The 14962-nt window shown below is 47.2% G+C and overlaps 1 protein-coding gene across 1 annotated transcript in view; it reads right to left on the bottom strand.

Annotated features, from left to right (window-relative positions):
- The window catches only part of LOC310851506 (cytochrome P450 2G1-like), a 30261-nt gene extending 24450 nt beyond the window's left edge, over positions 1-5811 (bottom strand). Inside the window, exons 1-2 of the mRNA XM_083754007.1 lie at positions 5519-5811; positions 1495-1657 (exon numbers count right to left, since the gene is read on the bottom strand). Coding sequence (XP_083610133.1) covers positions 1495-1657; positions 5519-5701 — 346 coding nt within the window. The 5' untranslated portion in view covers positions 5702-5811. The remainder of the gene's footprint in view (positions 1-1494; positions 1658-5518) is intronic.
- Between the last annotated feature and the right edge of the window lie 9151 nt (positions 5812-14962).

Genomic DNA, 14962 nt, shown 5'->3' with positions numbered 1-14962 from the left:
TCCTATTTGGGCCAGCGAGGAGGCCAGGGGAGAATTGCCGTGGGGTCTCAGAGCGGGTGATCGTCATAAAAGGGGAGGGAAGGGAAGGGAAATAAAAGATCAGGCTGAATTCAAATTAAAGGCCAGGCGGAATAGCTCTGTCTTACAGGCCCGGTGGAAGGTTAAATCCTGTAATAAAGGCTGTTAGACCTTTAAAATATCCCCTTCTTCCAAAGCTCCCTACTTCACTTAGCTGAGAAGGAGACCACCTGGTTGATAAGCTAAAACTGGTTTACTTACAGTTGCCTCCAGAAAAGACAGAGGTAGTATCTTGGGTTTGAAAAGTGGTAAACATTTCTCAATTATTTGTATAGAAATACAAAAGTGGCTTGCTAAAGCCATGCAGTCTGAGCATCCAGGTTAGACCTCCTTAGTGACAGGGTTCACATGGTGGAACAATAGAGAACAAAGGGTTAAACCTTCTCCCAAGGTGAGGGGGTGTGGCCAAGCTAAGCCTGGCATGGTAGCCTACTCTGTGGTCTTCACCCCTCCATCCATTAATTAGAGTTAAACATGTTGGTTATATGAGGCTGGATATATTCTACAGCTGGGACTGGTACTCCCAACATCCCCAGCCAGCTCAGCAAGGATGATGGGAATTGTAGTCCACCAATATCTGGGCGCCAAGGTTGAAGGGGACTACTCTAGGCAACCAGGGTTGTTTGCAAGCGCTAAGATGCTGTCCAACACCAAGAGGTGTTGTGGTCAGAGCTCCCTAGAGAGCTACATAAATAAGAACTGCAAAAACAGATGAAGGTGAAGACATCGGGCCGTCGAAATTCTAGAGTAGCCAAACATGCTTCAGATGGGTTGCTTACTGGGAATGGCCTTGCAAAAATACTAATATGGAAGACTAGTACAGACTTCTTGGAAGAAAAGCAATGACAAACCTAGACAGCATCTTAAAAAGTAGAGACATCACCTTGCCGAGAAAGGTCCGTATAGTTCAAGCTATGGTTTTCCCAGTAGTGATGTACAGAAATGAGAGCTGGACCATAAAGAAGGCTGATCACCGAAGAATGGATGCTTTTGAATTCTGGTGCTGGAGGAGACTTTTGAGAGTCCCATGGACTGCAAGAAGATCAAACCTCTCCATTCTGAAGGAAATCAGCCCTGAGTGCTCACTGGAAGGACAGATCGTGAAGCTGAGGCTCCAAGACTTTGGCCACCTCAGGAGAAGAGAAGACTCCCTGGAAAAGACCCCGATGTTGTGAAAGATGGAGGGCAGAAGGAGAAGGGGACGACAGAGGACGAGATGGTGGGACAGTGTTCTCGAAGCTACGAACATGAGTTTGACCAAACTGCGGGAGGCAGTGGAAGACAGGAGTGCCTGGCGTGCTCTGGTCCAGGGGGTTACGAAGTGTCGGACACGACTAAACGACTAAACAACAACAACAAGTACAGACTTATTTCTGCTGTGGCTCCGTATAACTGACTGATCCCTTTGGAACTCACCAAAACCCTGAACGAAGTCGTCCACTGTGGCCAAGTACCCTCTACTACTGAACTCTTCGGCATGGTCCACCAGGGCTTCCTTGATGGCCTTGTATCCATACAAGACGACCACCCTTCTGGGTCCCAAGTGAACTGTGAACACTGGTCCATACTGGTCTCTTAGCTGAAATGGGAACCAGGCAGGGTCATTAGTGATCTTCCCTGAGACATATCGTATTGGCTGGAAGTTATTTTGTGTTGTCTTGAGCCAAGATAAAAAGCCTAACAAATTCCATATGAATATGCAGAAATGGCGAAACTTACCGGAAGAACAAGAAATGAAGATAACAAACTGGAAATGGTTTATTAAATATTTACAGATGAATTGCAAACAGATAAAGACATTGGCAGGATTATTGTAATAACCTGCAGTTTCATAAGAGAGTATATTTAAAATAGATAATTAGATGAGTAAATTGAATGAATTTAATAAGTAATTTAAACTAGGACTTGCCGATCAGAAGGTCGGCGGTTCGAATCCCCGCGACGGGGTCAGCTCCCGTTGCTCGGTCCCTGCTCCTGCCAACCTAGCAGTTCATAAGCACGCCAGCGCAAGTAGATAAGTAGGTACCGCTTTGGCGGGAAGGTAAATGGCGTTTCCGTGCGCTGCTCTGGTTCGCCAGAAGCGGCTTAGTCATGCTGGCCACATGACCCAGAAGCTGTATGCCGGCTGCCTCGGCCAATAAAGTGAGATGAGCGCCGCAACCCCAGAGTCATCTGTGACTGGACGTAACGGTCAGGGGTCCCTTTACCTTTACCTTTAATATCCCTGCTAGCCTTTGCCCCTTGCCATGGCCCATCTAGCACAGCCCTCTCCAACCCGATGCCCTCCAGATGTTTTGAAGTACAACCAGAGCCATCTTTCCCATTGGGTTTACTGGTGCGTTGCGCCAGGGTGCCGGCCTCTCAGGGGCGCCCCAGTGAGTGGGGGAGCTGTGTGGCTTTGCCGGTGGTCTCCCCTTTTCCTCCTGCACGCCCGCTAGCTATGCCCCGTCAACCATATGGCTGGTGGGCATTCAGTTTGCCTCCCTAGCCTCCGCAGGAGGAGAGCGATTCCCGCAGAGGCTTAGGATGGAAGATGCACCCCGCCAACTACCGTATTTTTTGCTCCATAAGGTGCAGCAGAGGATAAGACGCACTTTGTTTTGAGAGGAGGAAAACAAGAAAAAACATATTCTGAATCTCAGAAGCCAGAACAGCAAGAGGGATCGCTGCGCAGTGAAAGCAGAAATCCCTCTTGCTGTTCTGGCTTCTGGGAAAGCTGCGCAGACTGCATTCGCTCCATAAGACGCTCACACATTTCCCCTTACTTTTTAGGAGGGAAAAAGTGAGTCCTATAGAGCAAAAAATACGGTATATGGCTGGCGGGTGTGCAGCTTTCTTCCCAAGCCTTTGCGGGAGGAGAGGCTTGGAAAAGGTCGACAACTCTGGGAAACAGTGGCCCCGACTACAACTCCCATCAGCCCCAACCGGCATGGCTGCATAATTCTAGGGATGATGGGACAACTGCTGTGCTGGCTGAGCTGAAGGGAAGTGCAACATCTCGGCACCATCTGGGTTTTTTAGTTAGAATCATAGAATCACAGAATCCTAGAGTTGGAAGAGACCACAAGGGCCATTGAGTCCAACCCCCTGCCAAGCAGGAAACACCATCAGAGCACTCCTGACATATGCTTGTCAAGCCTCTGCTTAAAGACCTCCAAAGAAGGAGACTCCACCACACTCCTTGGCAGCAAATTCCACTGTCGAACAGCTCTTACTGCCAGGAAGTTCCTCCTAATGTTTAGGTGGAATCTTCTTTCTTGTAGTTTGGAACCATTGCTCCATGTCCGCTTCTCTGGAGCAGCAGAAAACAACCTTTCTCCCTCCTCTATGTGACATCCTTTTATATATTTGAACCTGGCTTTCATATCACCCCTTAACCTCCTCTTCTCCAGGCTAAACATGCCCAGCTCCCTTAGCCGTTCCTCATAAGGCATCGTTTCCAGGCCTTTGACCATTTTGGTTGCCCTCCTCTGGACACGTTCCAGTTTGTCAGTGTCCTCCTTGAACTGTGGTGCCCAGAACTGGACACAGTACTCCAGGTGAGGTCTGACCAGAGCAGAATACAGTTATCAGCTGCTGCTCTCTGAGGCCTTAAGTGAAGGACGGTCCCACTGCTGCTCCCTGTCGGCATGCAAAGCACCCGATCCACCATGGAGCAAGGCCCCAACCCGGACTGGCTGCATTCATGGCGTTGGAACCTTAAACCAACAAGCGTGCCTTGGTATTGGTTTTGGTGCTATTGCGTTACCTCCCAAAACGCCGCAGATCATGACGCAAGGGCCCCAGCCCAGCTCCAGCGCTGGAGTCACGGTGGTAAATCCCCCTTTGTCTTTGTTCTCGCCCCAAGGCTCTTCTTCTGCCCCCAGGAAGAGCCGCACCCGCCCCACCACCCTGACAAACCTTGGCACATTTCCTCCAAGAGGGTAACCTGATACCCTTTCAAAGGGCTGCACCTCTTGGGAACAGGCGGTGGCTGGGAAATTTAATACCCACCACCTCTGCAAAATCCATGGGCACACAGGCTTATCTCGCTGTAGCCAGAGGTGGGTATTAATCCCAGTTTATTAATGCACATCTGTGGCCCACTTTTGGTTAATTAAAAGAGACTGAAATTTGCTGCTGGTTGCATCTACTCGTTTGCTTTCCTCCTGCAAATGATAAGCCAGACTCATGCCTGGAAATGGCCTTCAATCTAAAAACAGATACAGTGGTACCTCAGGTTAAGTACTTAATTCATTCCGGAGGTCCGTTCTTAACCTGAAACTGTTCTTAACCTGAAGCACCATTTTAGCTAATGGGGCCTCCTACTGCTGCCGCGCTGCCGGAGCGCGATTTCTGTTCTCATCCTGAAGCAAAGTTCTTAACCTGAAGCACTATTTCTGGGTTAGAGGAGTCTGTAACCTGAAGCGTATGTAACCTGAGGTACCACTGTAGAAAGATATGCAAGAAAGGAAAAGAAGCATGTGAGGGAGAGGTATAGAAATTTAGAGGTGAAAACAAAGCAAAGATAGATTGCAAAGTATAAAAGAGGGGAAATGGGATAGGCCTATGAATTTGCTCTGGTTCAGAGGTCCAGCAAAGTCAGCAAAAAAAGGAGAGAAACCAAGAGTGGAAAGTGCAGTTTTATATGTTAGGCAGACAAGAACTCAGAGCAGAGCCTAACAAAAGCAGGAAATAATAGAAGGAGAATAGAATGAGAGGAGGGTTGTTTTTTTGGTCACCTTGTCCTCCCCCTTTAATTTTCTTTCTTTTTTAATGACAAGGTACTAGCCCTCATGGTTCTCATCTTGGCACTTGTCCTCAGGCGGAAGAGCCTCAACGGAAAGGAGCAATGGTAGATCGCTTGGTCCTCACGCATAATAATAATAATAATAATAATAATAATAATAATAATAATATCCCACCCTCCCCAGCTGAAGCCAGGCTCAGAGCGGCTAACAACAATAAAAGTAACACAGCGTTCTAAAATCAATTCATTCTGAAATCAATTCAGAATCAAATTCCATTTGGGCTAAAGTTCTGTGAAGATTGCCAGAGGAGGGCGTCAGGCTGCGCCCTGACCAAAGTCCTGGTGGAACAGCTCTGTCTTGCAGGCCCTGCGGAAAGATGTCAAGTCCCGCAGGGCCCTGGTCTCTTGTGACAGAGCGTTCCACCAGATCGGGGCCACAGCTGAGAAAGCCCTGGCTCTGGTTGAGGCCAGTCCGACCTCTCTGTGGCCCGGGACCTCCAAGATGTTTTTGTTTGAAGACCGCAAGGTCCTCCAGGAGAGGCCCTGGGTGCGATCCCTGGCATGGCTACTCAAGGGCTGAAATCATACCGGTGATGATGACAAAGATATCTCTTCCCCTGAGGCTCTGGAGAGCTGGAGCTGCCAGCCAGAGTGGACAAGACTGGACAAAGTCTGACCTCGGCAAAGACGGGTGCCGTCGCCACGGCTTACCTTCTTGAATGACGTGAGCATATCATGGGTCTTCAGATCTAGCAAGTTGCCCAGGATGGGGAGGGGCGTAGGCCCCGGGGGCAGCTGCTTTCTCTGAGCCATTTGGCTCCATGCTGAAAGGAGGACCAAGGCTGAAAGGCAAACCACCAGCAAGGCCAAGAGGCTTTCTGCCAGCTCCAACATGCCCGAAGCAAATGGAGAGGGAGGTTTATCTGGGGACTTAGGGAACCAACAGAGCCACACCTGCCCTCGCACGGTGGGGCTGATGAAAGCAAACAGAAATCAGTGTGACTGGTGCAAATCTTGGAAATCTTCACCTTTATAGCAGAACCTGTAGCCTTGGTAAACATAATTTGTACCCAGCCCAGCCCTGAAAATGCTGTCTAGGGCTGTATGCCCTTTGCTCCCAACCCCCAGAATGTAAATTGCTTTTGGTGCATGAGATGGCAGTTTCTTCATAGCGAGTTCCTGCACCTATTTGTGTGTTTTTTAAGTATTGCTTAAAAGCAACAGCTGCAAGAGGAGCAGGTGTTACAGCAGAAACAACCATTTTGTGGAACCTCGGAGACCGAGGCCATCATACACCGGTCCTGAGAGATCTGCATTGCCTCCCAGTACATTTCCGAGCACAATTCAAAGTGTTGGTGCTGACCTTTCAAGCCCTCAACAGCCTCGGTCCTGTATACCTGAAGGAGCCTCTCCACCCCCATTGTTCAGCCTGGACACTGAGGTCCAGCGCCGAGGGCCTTCTGGTGGTTCCCTCATTGCGAGAAGCTAAGCTACAGGGAACCAGACAGAGGGCCTTCTTGGTAGTGGCGCCCGCCCTGTGGAACACCCTCCCTTCAGATGTGAAGGAAATAAGCAGCTATCCTATTTTTAAAAGACATCTGAAGGCAGCTCTGTTCAGGGAAGTTTTTAATATTTAACACTGTACTGTTTTTAACACTTGATTGGGAGCTGCCCAGAGTGGCTGGGGAAACTCAGCCAGATGGGTGGGGTATAAATAATAAATTATTATTATTATTATTACATATGAAAGTTTTAAAGCATCAAAGCAGCCTCCCCCAAGCGAGTGCCCACTGGATGTTTGGGACTGCAGCTCTCTTCAGAGTTAGCCAGTGTGGTCATATGCTGCTGGGCCTTATGAGAATTGTAATCCAGGAAGTCAGGGGACACTAGGTTGGCCGGGGGAGGGAGGTGCCTTAAAACTTTAAGTTGCCAAAAGCACATCTCTTCTATCAGTCCTTAAAATAATGGAGCTTGTGGGTAGGAAATGGAAGGAGGGGTTTAGAAGAACCAAAAGTTTTGTTTTGCATCCAGCAACTCTATCCATTCAATTGCCTTTTCTTTTTAAATCCAGGTTATGGCAGGTGGGGTGGGGTGGGGTGGGGGTGGGGAGAGCAGCTTGCCTCCTGCTCAGGGCTCTAATACAAGCCACCAAGCAATTTTTTATGTCCCTCCTCCTAGACATCATTGAATTTGACAGTAGCAGCAGCAAAACAAAACAGAACGAACTGGAGGGACAAACCAATAGTTGAAAGAGCAAAAGAAACGCTGGTAGAATTATTTGAAATTAATAAAACACAAGGATCAGATATAAATGTAATTTGGGACACAAGCAAGGCCTACATGAGCGGTTTTGGGATACAACAAATGGTTCGGATAAAGAAGAAAAAGGAAAATAACATACAAGAAATAATGAGACAGGTAAGAGACAATGAAAAATAACTGATTAAAAATCCAAAAAATGAAAGGATAAATCAAAATATAAAGATCCTACAATCACACATTTCCAATCTATTAAACAAAGAAGTAGAAAACAAAATTAAATGGATGAGACGAAGATATTTTGTATCGGCCAACAAGCCCGGCAGGATGTTAGCCTGGTTTATAAAGAAAAAAACAAACAGAGAGAATTATAAATAAAGTAATAGATCAAGGGGAATAAATAATTGACCCCAGAAAAATCAAAGAATTTTTTATAAATTATTACAAAGAGTTATATAAAAGGAACATAAAGATGGAAATAAAATAACATTATTTGCTACAAAATAAATTACTGTCAATTGTAGAAGAAGAATATAGACATCTAAATTCTAACATACAAACAGAAGAAATTGTACAAGTTATTTTTGTATGGGTGATGATTTAAATTGTCTTAAGTGTTTATTATAGTTATTTTTTATTATTTTCATGTTCTTAATTTTTGCTTTTGCTCTGTTTTTGCTTAGTTTCCGTCTTTCTTCCCCCCTCTTTTTTCCTCTTTTGTCTTTAGTTGATATGTTTGTATGTTTTGCTTTGTTTGTATTTTCAATTAATTCAATAAAAAATACACTAACAAAACAAAACAAACTTTCAAATCACCAGAGGGATCATTTAGTGACCATGAAGTGGCCATAGTCTCCCTCCTTAGCTGGTCCACACATTTGTGTTTTGTGTGTGTGTGTTTGGGGTAGCTATGCACACAGCTGACGTGTGGCCCCCCCAGAGGGTGTATGCGGCCCTCTCAGACAAAGAAAAGAGAAAAGAAAAAAGTTAGCTCTGTTCCTGAAGCCTGCTGGCTCTTCTTGACCAGACTTGCCGATAAGGAGGATAATCTCAAAGGAGGGAAGTGGACCGGGGAGAGGATAAAAACAAGGCAGGTTTATCCAGCCTTGGGTGGAACCGGAGTAGAGGACTGTACAAACAAACCCTCCCTTCATGCCATTTGGCATGCTAAGGGCACTCCTGGGTTGCCAGGAGGTGTGAGAGACACTGAAATGAGAACTGTGAGAAAAGAGCTGGCAAAAGAGGCCAAAGGCTGCTGATTGACAGACCCAAAGCCCAGGTGGATTTCCCTGCCTATTTTGTAAACATTTCCCATTTTACCACGCCAGACTCGGAGTGTGAAATTCTCTTTCTGCAAGTGAAGCTTTGTGATTCAAGGACCCGCCACCCCCTTGGGGATAAAAAAGACACATGGGCACAGTATGTTAGGTTAATGGGCTAAAAAAAGGCCACAACCTTATTGATTACAGCATGTGAGAGGTATTGGCTTAGGCACTGGATAAAACAACAGAGCATGACTCCGTCCCCTCAGGGAGGGGTGAGTCTAACAAGGGTTAACCGCCAGTGGGAGGAGCCTGTTGATGCAAATACAACTGGAAGCTCCCCCTGATGTCACCGGGGGTTGTGCCATGGCCATAGGCACCAGCAAGGACGTCGGACAGGATCCACGACTGCCGGATTCCTTTACCGGAATACCCATAAAGTGAGGGGTAGGCGATGGATAGTTCAAGCTATGGTTTTCCCAGTAGTGATGTATGGAAGTGAGAGCTGGACCCTAAAGAAGGCTGATCGCCGAAGAATGGATGCTTTTGAGTTATGGTGCTAGAGGAGACTCTGGAGAGTCCCATGGACTGCAAGAAGATCCAACCTCTCCATTCTTAAGGAAATCAGCCCTGAGTGCTCACTGGAAGGACAGATCCTGAAGCTGAGGCTCCAATACTTTGGCCACCTCAGGAGAAGAGAAGACTCCCTGGAAAAGACCCTGATGTTGGGAAAGATGGAGGGCGCAAGGAGAAGGGGACGACAGAGGACGAGATGGTGGGACAGTGTTCTTGAAGCTATGAACATGAGTTTGACCCAACTGCGGGAGGCAGTGGAAGACAGGAGTGCCTGGCGTGCTCTGGTCCAGGGGGTCACGAAGAGGCGGACACGACTAAACAACTAAACAACAACAAATGCACAGGGCCACTTTTAATCCTGTTTGTACCTGCAAAGGGCTGGCCAGCTGGGGAAGCTCAGTCTTTAGAGCATGAGACTTTTTATTGTCTGGGTCAGGGGTTCAAGCCTCACACTGGGCAAAAGATTCCTGCCTTGGAGGAACTTGGACTTTGATGTCCCTCATGGTTCCTTCCACCTTTACGGTTCTACATTTTTGCTTCATTTCAATCAGTGCAGACCCCTGCTAGAATCCCCCTGCCCTTTTCTGGCCCTACTTCTCAAATAGGAAATGGAGGCTAAGAGCGAGCCGCTTAAAGTCCCCTCCTTTTTGTGCCAGCTGGCCAGATCAGCTCAAATCTGAACTTAATTCGCTTATCACAACTGATTAACATTCAGAGGTTTTATGCAATCCATCTGCTTGCTAGAAAGGGCTAAAGGTAAACAGAGTGTGCCATGAAAGGTAAGCAGGGCAAAGGAGAAGCGACTCAGATCACGGCAGCTTGAGAGCAAATAATCAACTGAAGAACAGCAAGACAAATGGGATCAATTTTACACAGAAAGTCCAGAACCTCTGGGGATTATCAGAAGAGCCTGCCTGCCTTCCACCACCACCCCAGCCCATTTATATGCCACCCCACACTTGCAAATTTTGGGGTGGTTAACTGTAAAATAGAAATGGAGGCAGTGAGAGATTTTACTTTCTTGGGCTCCATGATCACTGCAGATGGTGACAGCAGCCAGGAAATTAAAAGACACCTGCTTCTTGGGAGAAAAGCAATGACAAACCTAGACAGCATCTTAAATAGCAGAGATATCACCTTGCCAACAAAGGTCCGTATAGTTAAAGCTATGGTTTTCCCATTAGTTATGTATGGAAGTGAGAGCTGGACCATAAAGAAGGCCGATCGCCGAAGAATGGATGCTTTTGAATTCTGGTGCTGGAGGAGACTCTTGAGAGTCCCATGGACTGCAAGAAGATCAAACCTCTCCATTCGGAAGGAAATCAGCTCTGAGTGCTCACTGGAAGGGCAGATCCTGAAGCTGAGACTCCAGTACTTTGGCCACCTCATAAGAAGAGAAGACTCCCTGGAAAAGACCCTGATGTTGGGAAAGATGGAGGGCACAAGGAGAAGGGGACGGCAGAGGACGAGATGGTGGGACAGTGTTCTTGAAGCTATGAACATGAGTCTGACCAAACTGCGGGAGGCAGTGGAAGACAGGAGTGCCTGGCGTGCTCTGGTCCAGGGGGTCACGAAGAGCCGGACACGACTAAACGACTAAACAACAACAACAACAAACTGTAAAATCCCACAAAACCAAAAAAATAATAATGCACTAAATTTGCAACAGAAAGAACTCATCAGCCAGTATCCAATGACAAAGGCGGGAGCTGCCTAATGGCCTGAATCAACAGCCAGGTTTTAGTGTGGCATCTGAAAGCCAGCAGTGTGTAAGTGCTAACTAGATTTCCAGTGGGAGAGAGGCCATCATGGAAAAGGCCCATCCCCAAGTCCCGGCCAAATGCCCTGTTGCTGGTGGCAGGTGCAAAGGAGCAGGTATTTCCATCCCAAGTCAATCAGACCTTTGTACATCATCTGTGCATAGCTGTCAACTTACAGATTTGAAAATAAGGGATCTGCAGCCCAAATAAGGGATTTTAGTCAACCAGCTGAAATGCAAAGTTAAAAGGGACCAGATAATTTTGGAGAGCAGCGCCGGTTTTTAGCCCTTCGTTTCCAGAGGTTGCTGCTCAAGACACCAGCCGATGAAACATGGCAATTAAATAACTACAAGCAGCCACCACTTTTCGCGCAAAACGAAGTCTAAGCTACGAAGATGCTGCTGCAGTTCTGTATCTTTTCACTTGTGCTCCATCTGCAGCTCTCAGTTCCATCAAGCGGGGTGGGAGGAAGGGGGGGGGGGAGAAATAGTGCCCGAAGTAAACCCGCAGATCAGACCATCTATGCTAGTCTACCACTACAAATCTATGTGGGAAGCGCTTACGGTCCTTCCCCCGCTTTCCCCCTCTATGGTTAGCCCTTGGAACACCTGCCTGCGCCTCCTCCTCCTCTCTCTGAACTGCTTTCTCCATGGCTGCCCTCACTCTCCTCTCAAGGCTCCTCAGCAATTCATAGCCTGCGTCAGGCTGCCCATCTTATTCGGGTCCTTTGGCGGTGCAGCCGCAGTATGGCCTAGCAGGAGCGGCGGTGGTGGTGACGGGCAGAGGGGAGGCCCCAGGCAGAGATGTTCAGTTCAGCGGCCGCGAGGAGGATGGCAGCAGAAGGGCCCAAGGCTCCCACCAGTCCCGGTGGGGAGGGGCTCCCAGGGGCCGAGGCTGGTGAGAGGAGGCCAGAGGGGGGTGGGCCGGGCAGCCAAGCAACACAGTTGGAGCCTCCCTCCTCCCTGGCCAGCAAGGAGGGAGGGAGAGGAGCTGCTTCCTTTGAAACCCGGGAAATTTAAGGGACATCCATCAATAAGGGACAGCAGCGCTGGGATAAGGGAGTTTCCCACCAAATAAGGGACGGTTGACAGCTATGCATCTGTGGAACCTTGAATTCACCTCAGAGATGTTGTGACAGTTTAGAGCAGGCATGGCCAAACCTGGCCCTCCGGCTGTTTTGGAACTCCAATGACCAACTGGGGATGATGGGAGTTGTAGTCCCAAAACAGCTGGAGGGCCAGGAGAATATGTTGCAAACCTTTCCACGCATTTTCAGTGGGGTTACTTACAAGTCTACTAAGGATTCCAATAGAATAACACAAATCAGGTCTACTCCATTGTGAAATATATAACAAACTTCCAGTAACTGAATGATATGTTTCTGGATTCACAGTTTCTGAACACTCTCCTTCATTTAAAAGAAAGAAAGAAAGAAAGAAAGAAAGAAAGAAAGAAAGAAAGAAAGAAAGAAAGAAAGAAAGAAAAAGAAAAACAAACAAACAAACAAACTATTTCCATTGGGGTTTTCACACCTTTACAATTCTGCATGTTGTTTCTTTCTACATAGTTAATCCAGTTTTTAATTACTTGGAAAGTTTCACTTTTATGTTTCAGTAAATATACCCACGTGTACCGATTATAGTAATCTACTAGAACAAGGAAATAGTTTGCTCCTCCTTCTGACTTGGAAAAAGGCCCACAAAGGTCAGAATGGATTGGAGGAGGAGGAGGAGTTTGGATTTGATATCCCGCTTTATCCCTACCCTAAGGAGTCTCAAAGCGGCTAACATTCTCCTTTCCCTTCCTCCCTGTAATGGTTCTAGGGGTTGCTCGTGCGTAAGTTGCCGCCACTCCTGGCTAGGTTACCTGGTTGAACCCTTTCTGTCTGGACAGCCCTTCACTTCGTGGCTGTCTCAATCGCTGGCAGAATCCGTCAGTGGGCGTTTCTTGAACTTCTTCCAGCAAAGAAGTTCTTTGACGCCAAGTCTCCTCCTACTCTCCCTGCGCGGAACTCTTCTGCGCAGGGAGGGTGTGGGCAGCGGAGCACCCGTACTCTCTCCGCTGGTCTCCGGTGAAGAGTCCTGGAGCCTCCTCTCCGATTCCCCCATCTGCCCCCCTTCTCCACTGGTGTTACGCTGATTTCCTTCCCCAGCAGATGGGCTGCCTCTCTCCCTACTGGGACCCTCTCCGGCATCCGTCTGGAGCCTTCCCTCCGCCTCTGGCTCCAATGGCAGTTCCCTGACACTCCCCCACAACAAACACTCTGTGATGTGAGTGGGGCTGAGAGACTTCAGAGAAGTGTGACTGGCCCAAGTCACCCAGCAGCTGCATGTGGAGGAGCGGGGAATCGAACCCAGTTCACCAGATTACGAGACTACCGCTCTTAAGCACTACACCACAATGGCTGTTGCTGACTCTCTTGCTTTTAGGATAAGACCCATGTTTACTCTTTGATTCTTTGCATGCACTGCAATCAAGGAAAACTGAACATTTTTTCATTTTTACTCCTTTACTCAATTCAGGTACTTTTGCTATGCTGCAAAAATTTGAATGTCCTAACCGACAATGCCACAAATGCCGAAGAAACTTCTGGAGTGCTTCTTTAAATTTTCCAGGAACTATTAATCTGTTTTGTGAAGAATGTATCCCTAACAGCCAGATCCCTCACACCTCCTTCCCAAAGCCCTGCTGCTCACTTACCCAAGTTTGGGAATGCAACACGAAGACTGTGGCAGTTAGTGTATGTCCAGTGTTGCTGAGGACTGGCCCTTGGGCCATGTGTTGGACAGCCCAGCTCTAACCACTGGCTTGTGGTGTGAACTCAGGGAGGTATTGGCAGTGTTGTAAACAAAAATTGCCCTTTCTCCCTTATGGGGTATCCAAGAGCCCATATAGAGTCCTTACATAGGTTCCCTATTGGTAGGAGAAAAATAACAGAGGCCAACCAGAGAATTTTGAGAAGCAAAGCAGCTAGTAAGCCTGATCTTTATTGATCTGTTGCAACAGGGTGCCCCCTTCACATGCAGGAAAAGAGGAGGACCCAGAAAAATGGTGTGCAAGGCCTTATAAAGACTTTTGAAATTGCCACCCTGTAGATCAAGACCACCCCCAGAAACATCATACATACACCACAGAAGGGGTGTAACCTAAGACCACCCCTCAGATACATCACACCTACATCACAGAAATTTTAATATTGTTTTTCTCCTGTTGTTGTTTATCTCCTGTCTGGCAGGTTAATTGATTGGATTTCCTGGGTAGCCTGGCCAGTCTTTTGTGGTGATAAATACTTAGTTCCTGGGCCAGGTCACAGGCTCACACCCTATTCAAACACAGACATACCCGTAAGACAGGATTTGTGAAGGAAAAGACAATGGGGAGGCTTTTCCACTTTGACCTTGCAGAGAAAACTTTTGCTCAGTTTAGGAATCAAAACGGTTCCAGGTTGGCCTTCCTGTGCTGATCTATGTATGCGCTTGGTTGGTACACTTAGGAACATTACCATATATCTAAGACCATAAAATTCCTATCACAACAGGAAGGGGGCCTTTTCAGCCGTGCAAAGTTCCTCACCCGGGAGAAGTTTTCCTGGTCTCAACTTGGGTGACTTTTGAGTGCCAGACACATCTGAGATCATCCGCAGGAGCGTCACTGATCTTTCCCTGATATGGTGAGGCTTACTGGAGAGCAAGAAACTGAGAAGTGGGCATCTTCGGCCCAGTCCTGTGGAACATGCCAACAGAGATTCAGCAGGCATCTTCTGTGCCAAGTACTAATTTTTATGGTTTTATTGTATGGTTTTTTATGTTTTGCTGCTGTAATCTGCTTTCAAGATTTTAATGGTGTAATGGTATATAAATATTTTCATAAATAAATGAGGCATTCCCAAAGTAAAGGAAGGATTGAACTTGATTAATAAGAATACACACAGAGGCTCGAACCAGCAAGACTCTGGGAAGGGTGCGTATAATAATCTGTCTTCCACCCCCTGGCCCAGGTCGTTTTATTCACAAAAGAACTTTTTACAGAGTGTTCGTAAGAACCAATCAGATTTCTTCTGAGCATTTAAACAAACCCCATGTGGGGACAAAGTTAGATAAAAAATTCTTTTAACTACAAAGACTACTACTCTGAGCATGCATACATAATCTGAGAGTAAATAAAAGAGTAGAGAAACTCCAGAGATCACAAACAGGAGTAAACAGGAGAGGAAGGAAGGATGGCAAGGAGGATAGGGATCTTTATCACCTTCCTGTGAAACTATTTCCAGGCCCTAAGATGAACATGCTGAGATTAAC

This window comes from Podarcis gaigeae (assembly GCF_964106915.1).
Source record: "Podarcis gaigeae genome assembly, chromosome: 8".
NCBI lineage: Eukaryota > Metazoa > Chordata > Lepidosauria > Squamata > Lacertidae > Podarcis > Podarcis gaigeae.
Note: the sequence above shows the minus strand (reverse complement) of the source record. Positions and strands in the feature narration are given on the sequence as shown.